Source organism: Ranitomeya variabilis, chromosome 1, assembly GCF_051348905.1.
Source record: "Ranitomeya variabilis isolate aRanVar5 chromosome 1, aRanVar5.hap1, whole genome shotgun sequence".
Lineage (NCBI taxonomy): Eukaryota > Metazoa > Chordata > Amphibia > Anura > Dendrobatidae > Ranitomeya > Ranitomeya variabilis.
Window position 1 is genome coordinate 1,064,539,386 of NC_135232.1, and position 27,212 is coordinate 1,064,566,597.

At 45.3% G+C, this 27,212-nt stretch overlaps 1 protein-coding gene across 7 annotated transcripts in view; it reads left to right on the forward strand.

Moving 5' to 3' along the window:
• PDS5A (PDS5 cohesin associated factor A) overlaps positions 1-27,212 on the forward strand; it is a 151,224-nt gene that overhangs the window by 86,551 nt on the left and 37,461 nt on the right. For all 7 annotated transcript variants that reach the window (XR_013220068.1, XR_013220071.1, XR_013220070.1 and 4 more), the window contains exons 14-24: positions 8,040-8,121; positions 8,549-8,597; positions 8,789-8,928; positions 9,575-9,690; positions 9,883-9,988; positions 10,313-10,473; positions 11,893-12,016; positions 13,410-13,568; positions 13,659-13,727; positions 16,068-16,204; positions 16,322-16,445. Coding sequence is in view for 4 of the 7 variants with exons in the window: in XM_077279896.1 (XP_077136011.1) it covers positions 8,040-8,121; positions 8,549-8,597; positions 8,789-8,928; positions 9,575-9,690; positions 9,883-9,988; positions 10,313-10,473; positions 11,893-12,016; positions 13,410-13,568; positions 13,659-13,727; positions 16,068-16,204; positions 16,322-16,445 (1,267 nt within the window). In the remaining 3 variants the exon portion in view is untranslated. The remainder of the gene's footprint in view (positions 1-8,039; positions 8,122-8,548; positions 8,598-8,788; positions 8,929-9,574; positions 9,691-9,882; positions 9,989-10,312; positions 10,474-11,892; positions 12,017-13,409; positions 13,569-13,658; positions 13,728-16,067; positions 16,205-16,321; positions 16,446-27,212) is intronic.

Genomic DNA, 27,212 nt, shown 5'->3' on the forward strand with positions numbered 1-27,212 from the left:
CCCCGTGTCCAGCGTTCTGCCCCCGTGTCCAGCGTTCTGCCCCCGTGTCCAGCGTTCTGCCCCCGTGTCCAGCGTTCTGCCCCCGTGTCCAGCTTTCTGCCCCCCTGTGTCCAGCTTTCTGCCCCCCTGTGTCCAGCTTTCTGCCCCCCTGTGTCCAGCTTTCTGCCCTGGGCCCCCCCCCCCCCGATCGCCGCTCTCAATAAAAACAAAAAACAAAACAAGTTATACCTGACCGCGATCCTGCTCTGTCTGGTTATCGGTGGGGGCGGCCATCTTCCTGAGGCCGCGCGTGCGCAGGTGGAGCGCTCTGCTGCCTGGGGCTTCAGGAAAATGGCCGCGGGATGCCGCGCATGCGCAGATGGAGATCGCGGCGGCCATTTTTCTGAAGCCGAGATGCGAACAGGTAAATTCTGCGCCGCCGGCGACCCGCCCCCCGCATTGTGCCGCCCGAGGCGGCCCGCCCCCCCCCGCGAGCCAGATACGGCCATCAAAAGAGCCATATCTGGCTCGCGAGCCATAGGTTCCCGACCCCTGCTCTAGACTTTCCACCAACACTGTCCTTCCGCTGTCTGGCGGAGCATCTCTGAAAGATTCTAATTATAGAATCCTTTGCGAAGTCAGCCTTCGAGGCGGCTGCGTCCACTCTTTGTCCGGCCTTTGCTTCCACTTGGGTTGCAAAGTCTATAGCAAAATGGGCCAAACAACTCCGTCGGGACATTCTTGCAGGGGCTTCGCCAGATCAGCTGGCGGAAGTTGCCACCCAGATTTCTCACGCAGGGGATTATTTGGTTTCCGCCTCCCTGGATGCCGCGTCTTGTGCAGCTCAGGCGTCCAGTAATGTCGTTGCCATCCGTCATACCGTTAAACTCAAGGCCTGGCAGGCGGATTTCTCATCAAAGTCCCTTACCAGCCTGCCTTTTCAGGGATCGCGTCTTCTCGGTTTTAAGCTGGAACAAATTATTAAGGACGCCACCGGGGCACGAGTTCCTTGCTTCCCCAGTCCAAACCCCGCCGGCCTATTCCTAAACGACAGTTTTGGTTCTTTTGGTCCTTTCATCATTTTGCGGCAACAGACTCCTTTTCCCAACAGCAGAGGCCACAGGCGCGTCAAGATAGGAAAAAGGTATCTTTTTAGGCCTACCCCTTCCTGGCGCTCCCGCTACTCCCAAGGTAGATCCACCAGGCCTAGACCTGGAAGATCTACCTCGGCATGACTCACGACGAGACCCCAGCTCATCTCCCAAGCTGGGCGGCCATCTCCTTTTTTTCAGAGATGTTTTGGATCACCTCAGTGGAAGACGCCTTGGTCAGGGAAGTTGCATCCTCAGGATACAAAATAGAATTCATTTCTCGGCCTCGGGACTGGTTCTTTGAATCCCGCCCTCCAAGAGGACACTGTTAACACAGAAAGAATAGCTCCTCCCCTGCAGTATACACCCTCCTGCTGGCTCTAAGTGAACCAGTTCTTGCCTAGTGTCTATAGGAGGCACTTGGGTCTGCTTTCAGACCCCACCGTTTTTATTTTCATTTTTTATTTTTATTCTATTTTTTCTTTAACGGAGTGAATGGGGGCGACGGACCCTTTCTAGGTTCCGATCTCCCCCGAACCATCAACAGGCAAGTACGTGGAGCGTCCCTCCCATATCCTTTCCTGCAACGTTGGATGCCAGCCCTGAGCTCACCTTACGGGTGACGGTTCCTTCGCGTTCCGATCTCCCCCCTCCATAGCAGGTGACCACATGGAGTAGCCCTCCATCTACCTCTCCTGGAGCCAGGTGCATAGCCGGACATGATGTTTATGGCGTCCGTGCAGCCCCCCACTGCATCACCACTGATATAGCGGATGACTCAAGGCGGCAGAAGCTCTCCACCCCCTCCCTGACTATGGCGACGGTGGATTGAGCAGCGGCCCCACCGCACCTACTGTGAGTAAACCAGCGGGGGCTGAGGCGTAGGGGGATCCTGGTCCCTGGGATAGGGGAGGTTCGCAAAAGCCCCTGGTCGATGGGTCATGTCGGTCCGCAAACGGCCGTCGCGACCAGAGCGACGGGTGTCCGTGCGCGCAAACAGCGGTCGCGGCGCTGCAGGCCGCAACCGGCTGTTATAAATTTAGCCCTCGGCTTTCTCAGGTGTACAGGCCGCAAGGCTGGCTCCGCCCGCCAGCAGTTAGCGCCGCCCCCTCTTTCTGGCGCTTCTCCTTCCATGAGAAGCGCCTTTACTTCCTGATCTCGGCGGCCATATTTATCCACCTGCAACGCTGATACCGCAGCACCTATTCCAGCGATTGAACAGCCTTCATAGGACCTGCCGATTTTCTGTGGACATATTGCCGCACCTCCCCTGGGGACTCAAGACACAGGACCTGGGTAAGCTGCAGAAATATAGCTTAACCCTTCGCCTGCTAGTACGCTATCCTTTCAAGGCGACAATATGTCTCAATCTAAGCCTTCCAAAAAGACTGGCAAAACCCACACTGTGTTTTTTGCTGCTTGTACCACTTGTAAGGTTACTTTACCCCGGGGTCACAATACTGCGTTCTGCACAGCTTGTGAACCGGTGATTACTCAGGAACCACCTATTACTGATAATGAACCCAGGGAGCCTAGTCTCCCTGAGTGGGCTACCTCCCTTTCCTGGTCTATGGCATCCCTGGTCAAAGCAATAGACTCTCTCTGGGACCCTTCCTCTAACCAGGGCGCTCACCTATTTACGGATGACGCTCCCGATGGACAGAACCCATTGTCCACTAGGGGTCGTACCTTACCAAGGAGCTCTCGCTCTTCCAGGAAAAGGACCCATGCCATTTCCCCAGACCATCACTGGGATTCGGGTTCTGGGAGTTCAATTTCTCGTTCCCCCTCTCCTGGGGCGAGTAGAGAACCTGTTTCAGAGGACGATTCTGACACGTCCTTAGATCAGGAATTCCAACACGATCAGGAGACACTCGACTCCCTCATTGATTCAGTGAATAAAGCCCTGAAACTAGATGAGGAACCATTATCTAAAATGGATCATGCTGTGTCCTTTAAGAGGACCAAGCGAGCTCACAGGGTATTCGCGAATCATCCCGAATTTACCGAAATTGTTGACTCTCACAGGATCCGTCTAGATAAACGTTTCACAGGCCAGAAGCTCATGGAATCCAAATATCCCTTTGCCCCTGATCTAAGGAAAGATTGGTCACAGTCTCCCCCGGTAGATCCTCCGGTATCGCGTTTAGCTACTAAATCTATTTGGTCTTCTTCCGAGGGCGCCTCGGTTAAAAATCCCACTGATCGTCAGATCAACAATCTATCTCGCTCAGCCTTTGAAGCTTCAGCAGCCGCACTCTTTCCATCTTTTGCCTCTACTTGGGTGGCTAAGGCTATGGCTCATTGGGCTGAAGTCTTATCTTCAGCTGTTCAAGATACCAATCTTCCCCCCGAAGTAGCAGATCTCGCTACTCAGATAGCCAGATCCGGGGATTTCGTGGTGACCGCTTCTTTGGATGCCACTAACTGCGCTTTACAAGCAACAGCAAACGCTATCACCATTAGGAGGTCTGTATGGCTCTGAGACTGGCGTGCGGATTCAGCTTCCAAAAAGTCGTTAACCTCCTTACCATATCAGAGTGGTCGCCTGTTTGGCGAAAAGCTCGATCAGCTTATCTCCGACGCCACTGGAGGGAAGAGCAAATTTCTTCCACAGCAGAGACTCTCTCGGCCCTTTCGGAACCAGCAACAGTAGGCTCGATCCTGATTTTTTTCGTTACAACTCGAACTGGTCCTCTACTTCCACATCTTCCGGACCCGGCCAGGCACAACGCAGGGACAGAGGCCCCCAGGTCTCATATAAACCTTCCCCTTCATGGAGAGGCAGACCTAGGCATTCGGGATCCAGAGGGTCCAGACCAGGCAGATCTTCCACACAATGACACCCTGTGGTATCCGGGGGACACCTTCAAAGTAGGCGGCCGCCTGCTTTCCTTCAACCATGCATGGCTCTCGGTCGTTCACGACGAGTGGGTCCAAGACCTAGTGTCCTCCGGATACAAGGTAGAATTTTCATCTCGCCCTCCAAATCGTTTTTTCCTGTTTTCTCCTCCTAGAGCAAAAGCTTCAGCGTTCTTCCACGCCATAAACACTCTAAAAGAGGACGGGGTTATTACCCCGGTTCCTCAAAGCGAAAGGTTTCAAGGTTTTTATTCAAACCTGTTCATTGTTGCAAAGAAGGACGGTCCATACTGGACCTAAAGCTGTTGAACAAGTTCGTCAGGGTGCAACGGTTCCGAATGGAATCACTTCGTTCTGTCATCGCTTCAATGGAAAAAGGCGAGTTCCTGGCGTCTATAGACATCCAGGACGCGTACCTTCATATTCCGATTTTTCCAGCTCACCAAAGGTTTCTTCGTTTCGCAGTTCAGGAAGAACTTTTTCAATTCGTTGCTCTGCCCTTCGGCCTTGCCACCGCTCCCAGGGTATTCACCAAGGTCATGGCGGCTGCCGTGGCCATTCTCCACACCCGAGGATTGGTGGCGTTTCCGTATCTAGACGATATTCCCATCAAAGGACCTCCTTCTCGCTCCTGCGAGGAGGCCGTGAACATCTCAATAGATACTCTTTCTCACCTGGGTTGGAAGATAAACTTCACAAAATCCTCCCCAGTGCCGACTCAGCGAATTTCCTTCCTAGGAATGATACTGGATTCGTCCCAGGGGTTGGTGCTTATTCCCCCGGGAAAGATCTGTCTTAGGCTACGTTCACATTTGCGTTGTGCGCCGCAGCGTCGGCGCCGCAGCGCACAACGCAAACAAAAACGCATGCACAACGCTGCGTTTTGCGCCGCATGCGTCGTTTTTTTCATTGAATTTGGACGCAGCAAAAATGCAACTTGCTGCGTCCTCTGCGCCCCGACGCGGGCGCCGCAGCGGCGCAAAACGCAAGTGCGCCGCATGTCCATGCGCCCCCATGTTAAATATAGGGGCGCATGACGCATGCGGCGCCGCTGCGGCGCCCGACGCTGCGGCGCTGGCCGCAAATGTGAACGTAGCCTTACAGTGGGAAGCTCAGAAGCTCTCCCAACCTCACACTCACTCTCTGCTCTTCGGTATGAGCGTCCTCGGCAGGATGGTAGCAGCTATGGAGGCGATCTCATTTGCTCAATTACACCTCCGCCCCTTACAACATGCCCTCCTGGCTGTGTGGGACAGGAGCCTGTTCTCTCTCGATCGTTGTTTTCTCCTTTCCCAGCGAGGTGGACATCGAAGTCCTCCCTGAATCAAGGGAAGTCTTTTCTTCCAGTACATTGGCTAGTTGTGACAACAGATGCCAGTCTTCTTGGCTGGGGAGCGGTGTTCCACCATCACACGGGGAGTGGTCTCTCCATCCGGAGATCTTCCACCAGATCTGCTTTAGCTGGGGAACCCCGGACGTGGATCTGATGGCCTCACGGCTAAATTCCAAGGTTCCCGACTTCATAGCTCGGTCCCACGATCCGACAGCCATCGGGGCAGATGCACTCGTGGCATCAGTTCCAGCTTCTGTACATATTTCCCCCACTTCCCTTACTGCCGAGAGTCATCAAGAAGATCGGAGGGGATACCAGTAATCCTGATTGCGCCAGATTGGCCGCGCAGGGCCTGGTACGCCGAACTAGTTCAACTAGTCGCCGATGTCCCCTGGCGATTACCGAATCGCGCAGACCTGTTGTCTCAGGGTCCCATTTGCCACCAGAACTCCGAGGCCCTGTGTTTGACGGCATGGCCGTTGAGTCCTGGGTGCTAACCCAGACAGGCATCTCTCCGGAAGTCATTTCGACCATGATCAGCGCAAGAAAGCCTACGTCTATGCGTATTTATCATCGCATTTGGAAGACCTTTTTTTCATGGTGCAAGGACCGGGGACGTTCTCCTCTTGAATTTTCGATTCCTTCCATCCTCAAATTCCTTCAATTGGGATTGGACTTAGGTCTCGCCCTTAGTTCTCTCAAGGGGCAGATTTCAGCCTTGTCAGTTCCGTTCCAACGCAGGATTGCCTACAGATTACAGGTGAAGACGTTCATTCAGGGAGTCTCCCATGTTGTGCCGCCCTATAAGATGCCGTTGGAACCATGGGACCTTAATTTGGTCCTCGGAGTCTTACAGGAGGCCCCCTTTGAACCTCTGCAGGAGGTTTCCTTATCTTTTCTTTCATGGAAAGTTGCCTTCCTGGTTGCGGTCACGTCTGTCAGACAAGTCTCAGAGCTGGCGGCTTTGTCTGGTCAAGTTCCTTTCCTCAATTTTCATCAAGATAAGGTGGTTTTGAGAACATCCCCGTCTTTTCTGCTGAAAGTTGTCTCATCTTTCCACCTCAATGAGGAAATTGTCTTGCCTTCACTTTGTCCAGCACCAGTACATCGCACCGAGAAGGCTTTTCATACACTGGATTTAGTGAGAGCTCTTGGGAGATACGTCTCACGGACGGCGTCAGATGCCCTGTTTGTGCTCCCGGAAGGGCCAAGGAAAGGTCTAGCCGCTTCCAAGGCTACGATAGCCAAGTGGATTCGTTCAGCTATCCAGGAGTCGTACCGAGTTAGGTCATACCGTTCCAGCAGGGATTAAGGCTCATTCTACTTGGTCAGTGGGTGCGTCTTGGGCCATCCGGCACCAGGCACCGGCAGCACAAGTCTGCAGAGGTGCGACTTGGTCCAGCCTGCATACGTTTACAAAACATTACCATATCCATTCTCAGGCCCTCGGCAGATGCATCCGTCGGCAGACGAATTTTGCAGGTGGCAGTGCCGCATCTGTAACTTGTTGGTACAAGGAGCAATTCCAGTTGGTTGTTCCCCACCCAGGGACTGCTTTAGGACGTCCCATGGTCCTGTGTCCCCCAATGAGGCGTAGGAGAAATAGGGAGTTTTGTGTACTCAACGTAAAATCCTTTTCTCCAAGCCAATCATTGGGGGACACAGCACCCACCCTGTTAGCCTAAAGGCTTTGTTTTTTTCTGTGTTGGCTTGGTTTCTACATAGTTCATCCTTGTTAAATGTTTAAGCTCCTACTGCTTTGTTACCGAACTGGTTCACTTAGAGCCAGCAGGAGGGTGTATACTGCAGGGGAGGAGCTATTCTTTCTGTATTACTTAGTGTCCTCCTAGTGTCAGCAGCATAACACTCATGGTCCTGTGTCCCCCAATGATTGGCTCGGAGAAAAGGATTTTACGGCGAGTACACAAATCCCTATTTCTCTGAGCCTTCATTGGGGGACACAGCACCGTCCAATGTTGATCAGTTCCTTGGTGTTCTGTGTTCTATGTTTGGTTCTTTTATGTTCCATGTTAACAGTTCAAATATCTGTTTGTGCTCTTTCGGCTTTGTTTTCTCTTACTGCTTTCTCACTAACTGAGTTTCAGAATGCCAGTCGGTGGGGTGTATACTGCAGAGGAGGAGTTACCTTTTTTTTGTGCATAGTGTCAGCCTCCTAGGGGCAGCAGCATACACCCCATGATTCCTGTGTCCCCCAATGAGGGCTCCGAGAAACCGATTTTACTGTAAGCAACCAAAAATCCTTTTTGTTTTTTTTTGTAGTACAGCTTTCCAGATTTATATTTGTAGTCCACAGCAGTGTGTGGAGTTCCCAGCAGAGTAAAGGGTACCTTTCATTTGTAGACAGTTTTGGTTTTTTTATTTTTAACGTTACATGGGTTGCAAATTGTTGCTAATCCTTGGGAGCTCTGCACTGATCTCTCAAAACATCACTCTGAAAGGCGCAAGTCCATCATCAGCTGCATGTACAGAGCTATAGACTACCTGAAACGTAAGTCTGTATCCAGCGATTGCTGTGCTGTGTGGTGCTGGACCCACAGTGACCTTCAAGTCTGTACGCTGCTCTCCGTGTGCAGATCATGCATTCATTGCACATTACACAGTGGGGTTTTGAACGATCAGTGGGGTCTTGGACGGAAGCCCACCAAGCCCTTGTAACTTATTGAAACTTTTTGTTAATCATTTCTGTGATTCTAGAGGAATATTTAAAAGGATAAATGGTGTCAGATCCTTCTAATGTGTTTTTTTTTTTACAGGGCACTGAATGAAATGTGGAAATGTCAGAACTTGCTAAGGAGCCACGTCCGGGAGTTATTAGACTTGCACAAGCTGGCAACAGTAAGCTTGCCTTATGACATGCCTTGTGATTTTTGTTTCTAAACCGGTGCTTCTGTTACAAGTGTCAGACGTACTACAAGATGCATTTGGCTGCTGCTGTCTACTAGAGTTAAGCAAATATGTTCCAAAATGATCGTTGAATCTGAATTTGCCATATTCGTGCTATATTGGTACCCTTTTCGTGCCGAGTTTATGTTTGACAATTGTTTCCGAATGTATTCGCTCATTTCTTCTCCCATTGACTAGAATGGCATTCGGCTGTGTTCAGCGAATATTGTAAATATAATATTTGGCTGCGATTGCAATCCAAACCGAATATTGAAAAATTCGCTCAACTCTACTGTCTACCTTTGTATGACCAGTGTGTGTTTTAGTCACATTTTATAGTATCATTGTACTTAATGCGTGTTCTTATTTCTATTTTCAGTCAGAAGCAAACAATACAGCCATGTTCGGAAAATTAATGACAATAGCAAGTGAGTAATTCTCGCCTAGGCAGAATCGTCTACAGAGGGTCCAGTTTTGGATGCCAATCGCAAAGTTAAAAAACTGGAAATTTGCTGCAGCTTGTATTCCATTTTGCTGTTCATTTATAAGAATGTTTCGCTACATGTCTTATCCTTACATTCAGATCACGTATTAATTTGCTTTCTTATCTATTTTCTAGAAAATTTACCTGATCCTGGTAAAGCACAAGATTTTGTCAAAAAGTTCAATCAGGTTTTAGGTGATGACGAGAAGCTTCAGTCTCAACTGGAGTTGCTTATAAGCCCGACGTGCTCATGTAAACAGGCGGATATCTGTGTGGTAAGAAGGCTGAGATTTTTTGTTCTTTTTTCATTTTAGAAATTAAGTTTAAAGGGTTGTTAAAAAAAAAATAAAAAGCTAGACAATAAATTGCTGATTGTTAGGGGTCTGATCTCTGGGATCCCCAGTGTGCCTGAAAATGGGGCTCTGCATCCCTGTCTTGAATGTTTTGGCATCCGCTCCATTTATTGGCTATTGGGACTGCCGGAGAAAACCGAGCACTGTGTGTCTTGACGGATATGGGATCACTTGCTTTTTTGGGAATAATTTTTTAAATGCTTATAGTACATAACTCACAAAAGTACAGTTTCTGTTGAACATAATGGGGGGGTTGTTTTGGTGCTCGTATTGAAAAAGTTAATGTCCGGCTTCAGTTTTAACCATATGGATGTAGTTCAGGACCCACCGCAACATGTTCATCTGAAAGTGGCCTAAAGGCTGCTTTCAGATGCCAGTGATGTGGGCACGTTCACTTCTGTTTTTGGGTATAATAACATAAATCACAACAGTATCCTATGATATTGGCCTTCTTCTGGCCTGATAAGAATCCAGTGCTTTTTTCTAAAGTTTTGTAAACACATTAAAACTGAATAAGTTATTTTAGTGGCTAATCTAATTCTTTTTTTATTTATTTTTTTTGTTAAAGCGAGAAATTGCCAGAAAACTAGCTAACCCTAAGCAACCAACTAATCCATTCTTGGAAATGGTAAAATTTCTCCTGGAAAGAATAGCTCCTGTGCATATAGATTCAGAAGCGATCAGGTATTTATAACTTGTTTGTTTGACGTACCTTTGGATTACCATTTAGATCAGCTCAGTAATTTAGCAGATAAGTTTGTATTGCTTCTGCAGCACCTAGTAGTCCAGTTTTAGCGAGACCGATAAATCATCAGAACCTTCTTAAATGGAGCAAAAACCTCTATTTAAAGATTTGCAACTCATTTTATTTTCCAGTGCATTAGTAAAGTTGATGAACAAATCCATTGAAGGTACTGTAGATGATGAAGAGGAAGGTGTGAGTCCTGATTCTGCAATTCGAGCAGGACTAGAACTGCTTAAGGTATTTTTTTTTTTTTTTAACTCCAGTATGTGAATATATGGAAGTGTTGTATTTGACCACTGCATGTGACGCTCGCCCTTTTGCAGTTGCTGTGTGTGTGTGTGTGTGTGTGTGTGTGTGTGTGTGTGTGTGTGTGTGTGTGTGTCGCTAGTTGTGGTAGAATGCAATAGGTGGGCAATGATAACATGATTTTTTTTTTTTTTTGTGTGTGGAGTTATGCATGTGTCTCTAGTAATGGATTAGCCACTGATGCTACTCCTAGAGGTAATATTAGGCCAATTGTAAACATGAACTAAATTAATGGACTTGTGTGGTTACTTATAGGTACTGTCCTTTACACATCCAACTGCTTTCCACTCAGCAGAGACATACGAGTCTTTCCTACAGTGCCTTCGTATGGATGATGACAAAGTAGCCGAGGCAGCCATCCAGATATTTCGCAACACAGGGCATAAAATAGAAACCGATTTGCCACAGATTCGATCGTAAGTAATTTTACATAATGAAATATAATTTTATATTTCTCTTATTGCTTCATTAGGGGATGCAAAGGCCATCGGTGTGTGTATAAACCCTGAGGGGAATATATAAACCCCATGTCTTTATATACAGCAAGCTCAGGAGCCCTCTCCATACAACCCCATACAAGTGCTGGCTTCATTATGTAGCGGATACCCAAGAGCAGCTAATGTGACCATAACCTAGCTCAGATCGCATCAGTGTAACTTCTTAAATGCCACAATTATCTGCAGTGAAGAAGTATTTAAAATGACCGTTATGAGGTTTGAGCCTATTTACACCTACCGCCCCCCAATCCCAGTCCTCCCCCTCAAGCTATTTGATCATGAGCTGTAATGGCAGCCAGTGCCTTCTGAAGGCCTGAGTGTCTGCCATGGTCGAATTCCTATTAAGTCCAGCCGAGGACCACAAACTTTACAATGCACTTCAGCAATATGGTATGCTATAGTATTCCAGTGTACTGTATTGGCGATCATAGTTCATGTCACCTAAGGAAACTAACTAAAAGTGCAAAGATATATAAAAATATATTTATTTAAATATAAAAGCTTAAATCTGCCCACTTTTTTCCAAAACTTAAGCTTTTTTGCAGCATGTGACTGGTTCATGGCTGATGCCAGGGCCCTTCTACTTTCCGGGGGAGTCTTAGTTTTCCCCTACCTTGGTGATTTTCTCTCTTGTCCCATCTTGACCATGCCTGCTAAACCCATGGGTTCTCGTATCTCATTTTCAGATCGAGCATAGCCTAGATCCTCTTCTGGTGTTTTGAAGAGTCTTCCCCCAGTACACAGCCCCATGCTGTTGGTGCCAACAGAATCTCTCCTGCTGTGCAAGCACTGGATCTCTGAACTATTTAGCCGTCACTTCTGCACAGGCGAAGTAGACTATCAGACGATCCAGTGTAGGCTCACAGCCAGCTGTGGTTCTGCCTGCTGTCTTGTGGCCTGTTTTTCTATTTGCGATATACAGTTAATTTCCCACCCAGTAGAACTGCTTTAAGACTTCCAATGGTTCCTGTGTCCCCAGTGAAGGAAACGAGAAAAGGAGATATTTAGAAAAGATAAGTGTGTGCAGAACGGATGCATGCGGAATCCCACAATCTGATAGCTCAGGCCCAACTTTTCCTATAAAGTTGAGCCCTATTGGGGGCACTATGGTTCCACCTTTGCACATTTCACAATTTATATATAGTGAAATCACCATTCTGGGACTGCTCACTCAATGTGCGGGTTTGCACAATAGTGTTAGGTCCACATGCAGTGTAGAGCTTACTGATTTGTAGAACACTTGTCTTAAGACTGTCTCACGCGATTTTTCAATCTTACATTTTGGGGTTTCTTACGTTCAAACTGCAATATTAATTTGCTAAATTTGTGGTTTAATAGGACGCTTATTCCAATTTTGCATCAGAAGGCAAAGAGGGGAACGCCTCATCAAGCAAAGCAGGCTGTACACTGCATCCATTCTATATTCTCCAACAAAGAAGTGCAACTGGCTCAGATCTTTGAGGTAATTTATTTTTATGTTCAAAATGGTTAATTACAAGTAAAGCTGTGCAAAAAATGTTGTTTTTTTTTGTTAAAGGAAATATTTGATATTCTGCATGTTCAAAGCTCTCAGATTTGAATCGAAAGTGTACTTAGTACTATAGTCAAATTAACACTTTCTCTGTCAAAAAGTATAAAGGCATCATATTAAGGAAGCATTCCCAAAAATTGTTTAATTTCCTAAACCTACCTAAATATGTTGGGTAATGTCAGTGAAATAAAATACTCGCCGACCACAGTCTTCCCCAGGTTTCAGTGCTGCACCGATCCTCTTGTTGCTCATGTGACTTACATTCCGACTTACTGGATCACACCGGGATTTGTGTGTGAACGCTGTCACTTTTACAATGTAAGTCTATGGAGCAACACCATGAAGCTACAGAGGGTTAGATTGTAAAAACGACTTCCAGTTCTCTTTTGAACCCTTTGTGATCCAGCGAGTTGTAACTTTAGTCACTTGAGCAATGAGAGGAGCGATGCTGGAAAACCGGGGAAGACTGCAATCGGTAAATATTCTGTTGCATTACACAACACACCTGTTTAGACATGTTTATCAAATAAAACCTTTCTTGGGAGTGATTCTCTAAAATTTTCAACACGTTTATTATTCTTTGGGCAATGTTTGGGGGCATTTCATGAGGTTCAAAGTCAAAGCACAGCATCAAGTTTTGAATCAGAAGGAATCACAGCCTATTACCGTCATCTATATTTATGCAGCCTCCACTGATCTCAAACTGGAGCTTGTCTTCATGTTATCACCCCATTTACCAATGAGACAAGATATCTGGTTCCTGTCACATTTAATTTTTGTTGTGTTTTTTTTTTTTTTTTATGCAGTATTAAAGGTGAAAATATAAAATTGCACATGACTCCCAGTATCTTGTCAAATGTTTACCTTCATTTGAAACTTTTTGAGGTGTTTAAACCTGAAGGCTCTGCTAGGGTGAAAAATGTAACTATAACTTATATATAAGTAGCATCACATACCATTGAAGATGACAAGATAGAGTTTGCAGCATAATGTTGCTATAACCCAACCCAATAATTTGAAGTTCTTTATGTCTAGAGATGAGCGAATTTGTTTGGAAATGATCACCGACTCTGAATTTGCCATATTAGTGCCATATTAGTACCCTATTCATGCCGAATTTGTTTGAAGATCGGGTCCAAACATATTTGGTCATTTCTACTCCCATTGACTCCAATGACGTTCGGCCAATATTTGCAAATTTAATATTCGCTGCCGATCGTAGTCCGAACCGAATTTTTCAAAAATTCGCTCAACTCTATTTCTGACAATATTTTCTCTTGTTCGCTGCAATGATAAAACTTGTACTCTGTTCTTGTTGTTGTAGCCCCTCAGTCGAAGTCTCAATGCGGATGTACCAGAACAGTTAGTAACGCCTCTAGTATCGCTGGGTCACATCTCCATGTTGGCACCTGATCAGTTTGCTTCACCAATGAAATCAGTTGTGGCAAACTTCATTGTGAAAGATCTGCTAATGAATGATCGGGTAAGACCTCTCCAGTCAACCATTGTTATATTATTGATTTATTTAAAATATAAGTGGAGAAATTAGCTAAAAAATATTTTTTATCTACAGACCAATGGTGATAAGAATGGCAAACTGTGGTCACTTGATGAAGAAGTTTCTCCAGAAGTTCTTGCTAAAGTAAGGCTACTTATATTTTGAGGGTTTGTGGTCATTTTTTTTAATAGACCTTAGTTTTCTATTTTTTGGAAGCGCTTTTATAATTTGCTTTGACATCTATGTGTAGGATAAATCTATAGTTATGTAATATACACCAGTATCAGAAAGTATAAGAGAATGGAAATATCCAGTAACTCAAGTAACATTACATTGTATGTAAACGTTTCTAATGGTTAGGTTTGTCATCAACTTGCATAAGTAATGTGGTTCGAGTTGTTTTGCAGAAAGGTCTTTATTGCAAGACCCTGTGCACACACATGCACTTGTTTGTTTGTTTTTTTATGTAGCTTCTTTATCTTGCTGCATGATGTTACACAATATATTTTATTGTGTCCTTGTTATTTGTAATGTGTTTGCCTGTTGATGAAATCCTTAGTGCTTTATAATAAAATCAATGCAAGCCAGAAGACCCCGTCTCACAGTGAAATAGGTGCTTTTAGTTTGCTCCTCTATTTTTAATGATATTGGAATAAAACATTGAAGATTTTTATCCATCCTCACAAGCCAAACTTAGATTTTTTTGGATTAGTTGAAGCTGCACCAGGATGGTGGCATGATTCAGGAGCTGAAATATTTCTGCTATTCATTGACACTCGTCATTTGTGTTTGTTTCTATATGTGAATTACGTCTGTGGTGTTTCAGTATATCCATTTAGTAGTATATCTTTGGTGTTTTTGTCTAGACACACTAAGAAATTAATAACTTTAATGTCTGAACTTTAGACAACTGTTTTAATAAAGCAAAAATCATGCTCATACTTGAATATTTTTGTTTCTATATAAAAAAAATGTTAGTAATAGGCATAGAAGTAGTAACCATATGCACAGTCTTGTCTGCATGTTTGGGAGACGCTGATAATCTTTTGGTATAACCGTTGTCTCCAGGAGGTGATACGAAGTAAGAAAAAGTCTTGGTTATTCCTACCAAACTATACTACCACCTTTCAGGCGCTGAGATAAATCCCTGGTATCAATAGCAGACACACTCCTGCTTTTGCAGTTCTTCTGTTTTTTAAATATTTTTGTATTATTTTGCTTTTTTCCTTTTAATCTACACAATCGTATGACACATCCTGTGGGCGGTCTGTATTATTTTATTTTTTTTTCTCCGACAAAACATTGACCATTGATCCTTACACAGAGTTTTTAAAACAGATCCGTGTGTCCGGTCCATGAGACCCGGAGCATATCCTATTCTCATCCGTTTTGCGGAACAGTATCTGTCATTAAAGCCTGGGGCAATCCGTGTAGAACAGATTACTCTGAAGACAGACTGTGTACTTCTGAGCTTCATCTGTCTTTTTACTGATTCATTACATGAATGGACCATGATTGGAGCGCTCATCGGCACCTCAGCACATAATGCACTGCCACAGCTTATCCTGACATCAGCGCTCTGCTCCCTGCCTGACGCGGGTCATGGCTTGTACAGCAGTGGATTGCACCCTGTATTTAGTGAAATTAGTATTCATGGATCCCGAGGGAAGAGGGGGAGCAAGCAGAGCTTGGATAGAAGGACTTCAGCTTGGAAGGGGCTGGCCATGACCCCTGATTTTGGACAGCATGAAAGGAGATAGTTATGGTGTTGGCGATCACTAGAAGCCAGGAGCAGGCTAATCCCATGTCCCAGGAGGGAGAAGGAGCACTGAGGAGCAGATCCACCATCGCTTGTATGGAGCGTGGCAGCGCCCACTAAAGGACTTCTGCTGGGAGTATGCATATCGCATATATCACCACCTTTCCCTGCTCAGAAACCAGCAAATCCTCAGAGTGCTGGGGGTATTCAGAAGTCTGCGGTTACAGTGTGACTGCAGACTTCTCATTTTAGACTGGACAACCCCTTGAAACCATTTATTTGCTTCCTATTGACGTCCATGGATGATCTCGTTCCTGGACTGGACTCCTGGAGTGATCTTGCTGTCATTTGAAGTCTCCAGAATTGTCCATCCCTGCATTAGCTGTATACTAAACAGAGAAGTGCCTCCATGAGGAGGATCGGTCACAACCTTCTTTGGACTATTGTTCAAGCTTCTTATCAAAGTTTTTCAGATTTTAGAAAAACCTCTATGGCTGCAAGACCAAGCTGTCTGTTGTGTCCACAAATCACCCAAACTACTACATCCAGGTGACCGGATGTTCCTGCACATCTCTCACCAACTGAGTTCCTAGGGGTATTTTCCCTCCTAGAATCTGTCACGTACAGCTGCCTGGATTTCTGCTCCGTTCTTTTATGAGCAGGCCTATAATACTGCACCCAGGTATGAAGCTTACAAAATTGTCAGTTTTACTTTTTCTTTTTAGGTGCAAGCAATAAAGCTACTAGTGCGTTGGTTGCTGGGTATGAAGAATAATCAGTCAAAGTCTGCAAACTCCACTTTACGATTGCTCTCTGCCATGTTAGTCAGCGAAGGGGACCTGACAGAACACAAAAAAATAAGGTCAGTCGAAAAGCACGAGTAATGGTCAGAGGCCTACATTGACCCAGCATGTAGCACCTTATAGGCTTTGTATTGATGTCTATGACCAAACATTGATATTGACCGTCATTGTTTCAGTAAATCCGATATGTCACGACTGAGATTAGCGGCCGGTGGCGCCATTATGAAGTTGGCACAAGAGCCTTGTTACCATGAAATAATCACGCCGGAGCAATTCCAATTATGTGCACTTGTTGTTAATGTAAGTATGGCCTTTATTAACCCCTTCACTGCTGATATATTCTGAATGGCCTTGTTCTTCAGACCTATTAAATGCTCCATAAACCCAGAAGGGAAGGTATATGCTGCATGTTAGTAACAATGTAAGGAGCAAAAAAAAGCTGCGTGGTGCTATCATTATTGCCTCCAATGCAGCTGGGTTTCCCTAATATATGGGCCTTATATATCTGCTCTAGTTACAGAAAAATTTGCAGTGTATAAAAAACCTCCCTGAGAAGCGTGTTTAATTGCTAATGACTATTCTGTCACGAATACCTCTACCACAAGAGTAGATCAAAAACACTAAATGGTCATGTATTAGGCAATTAAAAATAAATTACCACATTATGTCTTTTAAAGAGAATGTCCTAAAAAACAAAAACAAAAAAAAAAACCTTCAACAATTGAAAAAATGTAAAGTATTACTATTTATTTATATATTAAAGGGAACCTGTCACCCCCAAAATCGAAGGTGAGCTTAAGCCCACCGGCATCAGGGGCTTATCTACAGCATTCTGGAATGCACCATGGGGCGGTCCGGTCAGATATGCGTCGCGGTCCGGCGCCCCCCATCTTCATAGGATGACGTCCTCTTCTTGTCTTCATGCTCCGGCGCAGGCGTACTTTGCCCTGTTGAAGGCAGAGCAAAGTACTGCAGTGCGCAGGCGCCAAAGGTCAGAGAGGCCCGGCGCCTGCGCACTGCAGTACTTTGATCTGCCCTCAACAGGACAAACAAAGTGCGCCGGCGCCAGAGCCGCAGCGTGAAGCCAAGAAGAGGTCATCGTAAGAAGATGGGAGGCCCTGGATCGGACCGCGACGCCCCCCCATGCGAGTATAATCTAACCTCTTTTTCTCATCTTTCAGGATACATCGGGGGCTTATCTACAGCATTACAGAATGCTGTAGATAAGCCCCTGATGCCGGTGGGCTTAGCTCATCTTCGATTTTGGGGGTGACAGGTTCCCTTTAATGCTATAAAAAATGCTAATTTTTAAAGTTTTTGATATTTTTTTTAAACTTTATTGATTTTATTAAAAGGAGTGCAATTTTATATCTTCTACTTTTTAACACTGCTCAGTGGACTGTATTGCACATGATGATATATTACATGTGCTGATTTCTCAGCTGTTCTCTGAACACTTTGGTGACTGCGGCTGCGAGCACAGGTCAGGCAGCCCGACATTGTACTACTGATCCCAGACAACCAAGCTTTTCTTACTGTTGGAATAAGTTTGTCGCAGTACTGCCTTGGTGAATTTTTACAGCAGTGACAACAGCTCAGTGGCTTAGCATTACTATACTCACTCATCGCCTCTGCCTGAACCTCCTCTCACCGCTCGCCACTGAGCAATGGCGGGAAGATTGTATCTGAGAGCACAGCTCGGGACTACAAAATAAATTATACCTGCCTCCCCCAACAGCTGTGAATTGGTCAGGTGAGCGGCAGCCGCTGTACAAGACATGCGGTCGGACATCTTACACAGTCTATGGGTTGGAGCTACTGTATTTTTGTTGTGCACAGACACTTAAACTCTAGCAAATAAAAATGGCAGCACTTAGTGGCTGTAGGAAAAAGTAATTAAAAAAAATATAGGTCAAAACTTGGCATTCCAATTTATTAAAAAATATTGATTATAGAATTTATTAATGCAAAAGTAAAAATCGTAACACAAAGAGAATATCAAGAACATTAATTGATCATGTGCCAATTGGAAATTACCTTAATTTGACTTTTAAGCTTGTTTTACACCCTTTGTGATGCTTTTTTTGTCTCGTCAAAGATCCCGAATTTGTTTTGTTACCATACACTACTTTTTGAGTTAGGAAATAATCACGAGGTGAACTTATAGGAGCGCTTTTTGCCACTTTGCAAATCAGTGAAGGTTTTTTTCCTCCTTGGCCTCATTGGGTGACACAGACCGTGGGTGTATGCTGCTGCCACTAGGAGGCTGACACTAAGTGATACAAAGAAAGTTCGCTCCTCCCCTGCAGTTACACCCTCCTGCTGGCTCTCAGCTAACCAGTTCTTGCTTAGTGTCCGTAGGAGCACACTGAGGTCTGTTATTCAGACCATACTTTTTTATTTTATTCTTATTTTTAAACTTTTTTAAACCCTTTTGCGCAAGAGGAAGACTGTGGCGACGGACCCTTTCAAGGGGCCTATCTCCCCCAAACATCAACAGGCGAGCACTGTGCGTGTCGCCTCCCCGTACCCTCTCCTGTGACGTGGGATGCCATTGCCTGAGCTATCTTAGGGGCGACGGTTCCTTTCAGGGTGCCGATCTCCCCGCACCAGCAACAGAGGGACACACGGAGTGTCACTTCCATGTACCCCCTTCTGAGCCAGGCTACAGCCGGACGCAGCCCTGTGATATCCTAGGGGAGTGAACCCTTAGGATACACAGAGGCCCCTATGGCGTCCGTGCTGCTCCTGCTGCACCACCACTGATTGAACAGCGGTGCTGCAAGGAGCTGGACTGTCCCTCTCCTCCCCTTTAAAAGGGGATGGTGGATGGAGGGTTCCTGCACCGTCTACAACCCTCACCTGCAAGCAGAGTGCTGGCTCTGCCTTCCCTCTGCTCTGGAGGTAAGTTTGGGATCCTGGGGGGGCAGGGCTCCTGCTGCGCGGTCCTATGGACTTTCCGGCCAGCATTCTTTCCCCGCTGCCCTCTTTTTCGGTCGGGTGCTTCTAATTTAGTTCCCGGCTTCGGCCCGCGCTAGGCCGCAAGCCGATAACCCCTTGTTGCCCCCAAAAATGTAGTCCCCGGCCTGCGGTAGGCCGCAAGCCGGTTCCGGCAGGGGAACTAGGGTCGCACGCTGAGAAATTTAGCTCGCGGCCTGCGCTAAAGGTACCTTCACACTAAACGACTTTGCAACGATAGCGATCCATGACGTTGCAGCGTCCTGGATAGCGATATCGTTGTGTTTGACACGCAGCAGTGATCTGGATCCTGCTGTGATATCGCTGGTCGTTGCTGAAAGTCCAGAACTTTATTTGGTCGTCAGATCGGCGTGTATCGTCGTGTTTGACAGCAAAAGCAACGATGCCAGCAATGTTTTACAATGGTAACCAGGGTAAATATCGGGTCACTAAGCGCGGCCCTGCGCTTAGTAACCCGATGTTTACCCTGGTTACCATTGTAAATGTAAAAAAAAAACAGTACATACTCACCTTCTGATGTCCGTCAGGTCCCTGGCCGTCTGCTTCCCGCACTGACTGTGACTGCCGGCCGTAAAGCACAGCACAGCGGTGACGTCACCGCTGTGCTCTGCTTTTACTTTACGGCCGGCCGGCGCTCACAGTCAGTGCGGGAAGCAGACGGCCAGGGACCTGACGGACATCAGAAGGTGAGTATGTACTGGTTTTTTTTACATTTACAATGGTAACCAGGGTAAACATCGGGTTACTAAGCGCGGCCCTGCGCTTAGTAACCCGATGTTTACCCTGGTTACCCGGGGACCTCGGCATCGTTGGTCGCTGGAGAGCTGTCTGTGTGACAGCTCTCCAGCGACCACACAGCGACACTGCAGCGATCAGCATCGTTGTCGATATCGCTGCAGCGTTGCTTAATGTGACGGTACCTTAAGGCCGCAAGCTGGTATCTCTGTTTCGGCGGCACCAAAAAATTTAGCCTCGGCTTATCGCCTGCGCTAGGCCCCAAGCCGGTAACGGTTCTGGCAGGCGCCGAAAAATTTAGTCCCCGGCTTGCGGCCGGTTAGGCCGCAACCCGGAGGTGCCGCCCACGCTATGGCGTGTTGCGGCGGCCCCTCCCAAGATTTTGGCGCTTCTCTTGCAAAACGAGAGGCGCCTGTTGTGTTCTCGGGGCCATCTTTCTACCCCCCTCATTTCCTCCGGAAATGGATCCTGTATTTGAACACTGAGACCAGTGCTAATCTGAAACAGGAACCAATTCAGCTTTGGCCACGGATCGGGGACATATCTTCTCAGGGTAAGGGACAGGAAAGAAATATATCTTGGTACCGTGTTAGCCAGTAGATAGAAAAATATTTAGAATTGAGAGTCCTCAGTGGTTGATACCTTTTAATGGCTAACTGAAAAGATGGTAACAAATTGCAAGCTTTCGAGACTACATACGTCTCTTCATCAGGCAAAGACTAAAACAAATTCTGAAGAATCACATATTTATGCACAACATAGTATAGGGAAAAAAAAGCACTATTTATGCACTATGTTGTTCATAAATATGTGATTCTTCAGAATTTGTTTTAGTCTTTGCCTGATGAAGAGACGAATGTAGTCTCGAAAGCTTGCAATTTGTTACCATCTTTTCAGTTAGCCATTAAAAGGTATCAACCACTGAGGACTCTCAGGGTAAGGGACGCACTTCCCTCAGCGGTATCCCCTTCTACCATTTTCTGTACGTAGCCCTGTAAAAGGGCTCAAGAAAGCGTACTTTAGGACTTAGTGTGCAGGCTTATAAACGGAGAGCTTTAAGTTCAAATCTCAGCAAAGCCTTAAAACAACTCTAACAAGCCTTTTTCAGTCTCTTCTATTAAACCACATGTAGATCCTGCCAGCCTGCTTTTATCCCAAAGCGCAGAACTCGCCACTCTGCAAGCCGGCGAACACTAGTACGCTCAGGAGCCCCCCACTGTCAGAGTCCAGGGTACTTAGTCCCTCTAAGCAGGTATCGTCACTGTCGATGGGCTCTCCAAAGCCATTGGAATCACTGAGGTAGATGGATCCTCTCCTACCAGGGGGCTGTCGGCTAGCAGGGGCCACATGCATTCCAGATACCTGCAGGCATCTAGAAAATGAACATGTAGTACGTCTACTAAGCTATCATGTGTCTTGGCATCCGCGACCACCGCTCCTCGCTCTAGTGAACAAGATTTACTTATTGAACCCGTCTCCCGCACTCCGTAGGTTGACGAGGACTGCGGCTCTGCTCTGGATCACGCTGTTCTTCAAGGACTAAATTCTCTCATAGAACATTTGTCAGTCACCCGCATCGGGGTGTCCGGATAAGTGATGCTCTACATAGTCTCCCGGTACTTACCTACACGCAAACTCCGATCCTCACAAGATCTCCTTCTCTACTCCCCTCTTATCTCCTCTTCCCACAATCGTATACAAGATTTCTCTCGCGTATCACCCCTACTCTGGAACCCTCTACCACAACACATCAGACTCTCGCCTACCATCGAAACCTTCAAAAGGAGCCTGAAGACCAACCTCTTCCGACAAGCCTACAACCTGCAGTAACCACCGATCAACCAAACCGCTGCATGACCAGCTCTATCCTCGCCTGCTGTATTCTCACCCATCCCTTGTACCAGTTATGACTTGTATTGTTTAAGATTATTGTATTTGTTTTTATTATGTATACCCCTCCTTACATGTAAAGCGCCATGGAATAAATGGCGCTATAACAATAAATAATAATAATAGGATGCCATGCCTGGGCTGATTTTTAGAGGTGACGGGTCCCTTACAGGGCACCGATCTCCCCTCACCACCAACATTCAAGATCATGAAGTTGCGCCCCCTGTATCCTCTCCTGCAATGTAGGATACCATACCTGGGCTATTTATTAGAAGCGACGCGTCCCTTAAAGGGCACCGATCTCCTCACACTGTCAACAGACGAGCACATGGAGTGTCGCCTCCATGTATCCTCTTCTGCATCCAGGCCTAACGCCAGACAACCAACCCTGTCCACCCTGGAACCTGAACTCTGTGGATGTACAGAGGCACCCTTTTTTGGCATCCCCCCTTGCATCACCACTATTTATAGTAGAAGGCTGAGGATCCCTCTCCACTCCCCTGTTAAGGCTACGTTCACACGATCCGTTTTTTGCTGCGGATCCGTAGCGGAATTGCAGCTACGGATCCGCAGCCGTTTTCCATGCAGGGTACAGTACAATGTTACCCTATGGAAAACAAAACCCGCTGTGCCGACGATCCTTTTTTTCGCTGGAAAATCCGCGCGGATTTGCCAACGGAAAAAAGAAGTACCATGTCAATTCTTTCAGCGGATTCCGCTGCGGGTTTCCAACAGCACCAATAGGAAACTGCAGTTGGAAACCCGCAGTGGAATCCGCAGAAGAAAAAGGACACAAATCCGCCGAGAGAAGCACCGCCGTTTTCCACTGCGGATTTCCCCGAAAAAGGACCGGAAAAATCCGCAGTGAAAAACGGATCGTGTGAACGTAGCCTAAGAGTTCACGCTAATATAAGGCCTAAATAAGAGGCACTTCCATAAATACATATTACATCAAAAGAAAAAAAAACAAAGGAAGCTTTGTGCCAATAAAAACAATAATATTTTATTAACAAAGATAAAAACCTAACAAAAACTAATATCAATCAGTGGAGATACATATGACAGAATATACTGTCTGCATAAGGAAATACAACACAAAATCCTATGAATAATCAAGTGATCCAAAAATGCCTAAACAAGAAAAAAAATATGAAAAAAAAATGGCAGTATGGCTATAAGCCACCTAAATAAGAGGATAATGGATCAAGGGTTCATCATTTCAACTATGCACCGTCAAAAAGAGCGGCGCTAGCAAGAGACTGCTTTTTTCCTGACCTGGATGCAGCCTCGCATTCTGCCTTTTGGCAGATTAACCGGGTAGAATCTCCTGTGTGAAAAAAGAAAAATTCTCAAGAGATAACCTGTCCTGTGGCAAAATCATTTTTTTCTCCTGGAATAAGAATAAAAGGAAAAATTTCCAAAGGAACCATTATTCTAGAAAATCAAATAAACGCAAAAGACGGATGGATAACCGACTCAGACTCCAGCGGAATAGAGGAACAGGCAGGGAATGAATTTTCTACAACTACCCCTTCAAGATCCGACATCCCTTTAGAAAAAAGACTCGACGAGGGGGTCGAAAAAATAAACGCACAAAAGAAGCGCAAGCAGGTTTCTCGGAGGAGGTGAAAAATAATGAAAATCAACTTAAAATTATTAATTTATCTAATAAAGTCTTGACTACGGAGCAAACTAAAGTGCTATCCTTGGGTCTGAATTTTTTGCGTTCCTGATGAATTTAATCTTACGGAATTTAAGATAGATCTGATTAAGGCCACGAGAAAACTACATTTAAGAAAAATGTTTTCAGTTGCCAAAAATAATAATACAGATAGAACGTCAAATACGGCATCTACAGAAAGCCCTGCATCTATAGGGAATTTGGGATTTATGGCTTTTCCTCCATCTGATCTGCGTGACATTGAGGATGTGTGGCTATTAGCCAACCTCAGTAACCAAACATCTGAAACGGATGATTATGCCGTAAAGGCCGTTGAGAGCACAACTATGGAACCTTTCAGAGGAGGTATACGGTCTACATTTATGCCACCTGTTTCCCCAGGCAATTCTATCGACCTATTCCAAGACTTGGTAGTAAAAGATGTGGAGGCTATTCTATACCGTAAACCTAAGAAGAATTTATCCATTAACGAAGAAAAAGCAATACGGGAAATGCAACAGTGGAAAGATGTAGTCATAAGAAAGGCGGACAAGGGGGGCAAGTTAGTTATATTGGAAAAAATTATTATATCAATGAAGCTATGTCTCAATTAAATGATAGGACTACTTACGTCCCCCTCGATCACAATCCCACTACTAAATTCAAGGAGAAACTGAGAACATTACTAAATAAATATGTGACTAGAGGCACTTTAATGAAAAATAAAGCCGAAAAATTGCTTCCTGAATATCCTAACATACCACATTGGTATAGTTTGCCAAAAATTCATAAGAATGCTACTCATCCTCCAGGGTGTCCTATTATATCCGGAATCGGATCGCTAACGGAGCCCCTGTCCCAATTTCTGGATTGGCTACTGAAACCACTGCTGCAAAAAATCCCTTCATTTGTGAAAGACTCAGGTGACTTTCTATTGGCTCTACAATCATTGGACTGGCAACCAAGTTTCGCCTTAGTATCGATAGATGTTGTCAACCTATATACAAGGATACCTCAAACTAAGGGCATTGATGCAATACGAACAATTCTGACAAATACTGATAAAGATCAAGACTTCATTGCATTTATCACTGAGAGCCTGGAGTTCGTACTCTCGCACAATGCGTTCAAATTTATTGATAAATGGTTCTTGCAATGCACAGGCACTGCAATGGGTACGCCCGTTGCATGTGTCTTTGCTAATTTATTCCTTGCTGCTTTTGAGGAAAAAGATATTACATCTGAGGCAAATCCTTTTTTAAAATATATGCGAACATATCTAAGATTTGCAGACGATATTTTTATCATCTGGGATGGGTCCAAAAAAGAGTTTGATGCTTTTGTCGCTCATCTTAATGTTGTTAATGAGGAGAATATGCAATTTACTGCTTGTTTTGGAGGTAATACGTTGGATTTCCTAGATGTAAAAATTGAGATTGTGGATGGTAGGCTCAATACAAGAGTGCATAAGAAACCAACTGCGACAAATAATTTGTTGCATTTCAATAGTGCCCATCCATTTCACACAAGAAATAGCATACCCTACAGCCAAATGGTGCGGTATAGAAAAATTAATAACAATGATGTGACATTTAAAGAGCAAATCTCAGAGTTGAAAACTAATTTTCTGAATAGAAATTACCCTTCCAATATTTTGACAGCCGCAGAAAATAGGGTAGGGAAACTTACACAAAAAGATCTTTTAAAAAATCGTAAGAAAATCAAACGGTCCCACCTACAAGAGACTGACCACCAAAAATTTTTATTTACTTTTACACATAGTCCAGTAGATAAAGAAATCTATGTGGCCATTAATAAGAACTGACATGTGCTGCAGAATGATAGAGAGTTAGCGGAAATAACAGCAAATCATCCAAGATTTGCGTATAAACGTACAAAAAATGTAGGTGATCTTTTGGTACAAAACTGTCTCTTACCTGCTGAAAACAATTGGCAAAAAAAAATTTCAACCCCAGGGAAACCATAAATGTGGGAACTGTAATTTTTGTCATCTTAGATTACTTGATAATACTATTCATATAGGTTCTGTTAATCATACAGTCCGACCTCTTATTACATGTAAAAGTAAATTTGTAGTCTATATAATCTTCTGCCCATGTTTATTCTTTTACATTGGTCAAACTATTCGCCCGCTAGTCACAAGATTCAGGGAACATTATAATTCAATACTAACCAGGAAAGGCTGTCCCCGACTCATTAAACACATGCGTGATACGCACAATGCGAACCCGAATCTATTATGTTTTGCAGGTCTAGAATTAGTAAAATGCCCGGCCCAGGGCGGTGACGGCAATAAAATATTACTCCAACGGGAGGCTAGATGGATTATCGAGACTAATGCACAGGGGCCCATTGGACTCAATGATAAATTGGACATGGCGATATTTTTGTAAATGTAAAATTATAGAGTTATATTCTCTGAAACTTATTGTCTATCTTGAATTGTACTTATCCTTGTCGTATGATGCACATTTTTAAGATTTGTGTTATCACATTTATTCACGCATTACTGTCTAATCCCCTATAAAGGAAATGACGTTTTTAATTGTGCACCTGGACCCGTGGAAGCGCACTAGCGCGAAACGGCCGTCGTCCTCTCCTCACTCCCCGCACCCCTCCGTACACCAGCCGCCTCTCCACGTCATGTCCATATTGTTGCTAAGTTGAATAAAGGACATTGAATTTCAGCAGATTCTGGGTGAGTGCCACATCTATTCTATTTCTTGGATAATCTCCTGTGGTATACCTACCAGTATCCCTGCCCGATGGGTCATCCATTAAAAATACAACGGACTGTCAGATAGCAATCTGGTTCGTTTCCGCCTTGCGGCCTCCGGTTCAGCGATCTACCCTTCCTTTGCTGCCTCATGTGTTACCAGAGCCAGGTATCCTGATCAGAGGCCTTAAATATTTTCTTTTCCAACAGTATCCTTTTCCCGAAGATGGTACAGCTGGTCAATTGAGCGAGCAGACTACCTGCTTCACTCCTCTCGGTCTTCTTGCGCAGCGCTGTCAGCAGCAAATGCCATTACACTTAGAAGGACATTATAGCTCAGAGAATGGAAGCGTACTCTGCTTTCAAAGGTCTCGGACATCACTCCCTTACCAGAGTGATCGGTTATTCGGTGAGAATTTGGGAGTGTTCCCCACGCGGGAACAAAAGATCGCATGTTTCCTATAGACCAACCAGCAGCGGATCAGTTGTCCAGAACGGTCTAGATCTAAGGGATCTTGGTTCCAAAAAGGGGACCAATAAATAAAACCGACCCTGAACCTCAAACTTCTACCAAGCTTAAGGTCCTCCTTCGGATGGAGTTCCTCCGCTTAGCCATTACTTCAACGGAAAAATGTGTAGTTTCTCACATCCACCGACATAAGGGATGCTTACCTTCACATTCCTATATCTTCCCCTCTTCAAAAATTCCTTCGCTTTCCCTTTCACGAACAAAATTTTCAAATCACGTCCTTGTCCTTCGGCCTTGCTACCTCACACAGAGTGTCTACAAGGGTCATGGCGGCTGTCATGTTCCTCTTGCACCCTAGAGGCATGGTCGTCCTGCCCTATCTGGTCGACTTTTTAGCGGCTCTTCCAGCCCTGCGCTGAGTCGTCTATATCTCTTGCGATACCCTCTCTCTCCTGGGCTGTCATATAAACTTAGACAAGTTTTTCCCTCATTTCCAGCCCAGCAAATATCCTTTTTGAGGATGATCCTGGAATCTTCCAGAAGGTCGGTGATTCTCCCTTAAGACAAGGCCGTGGCCCTTCAACACGGAGCTTGCGC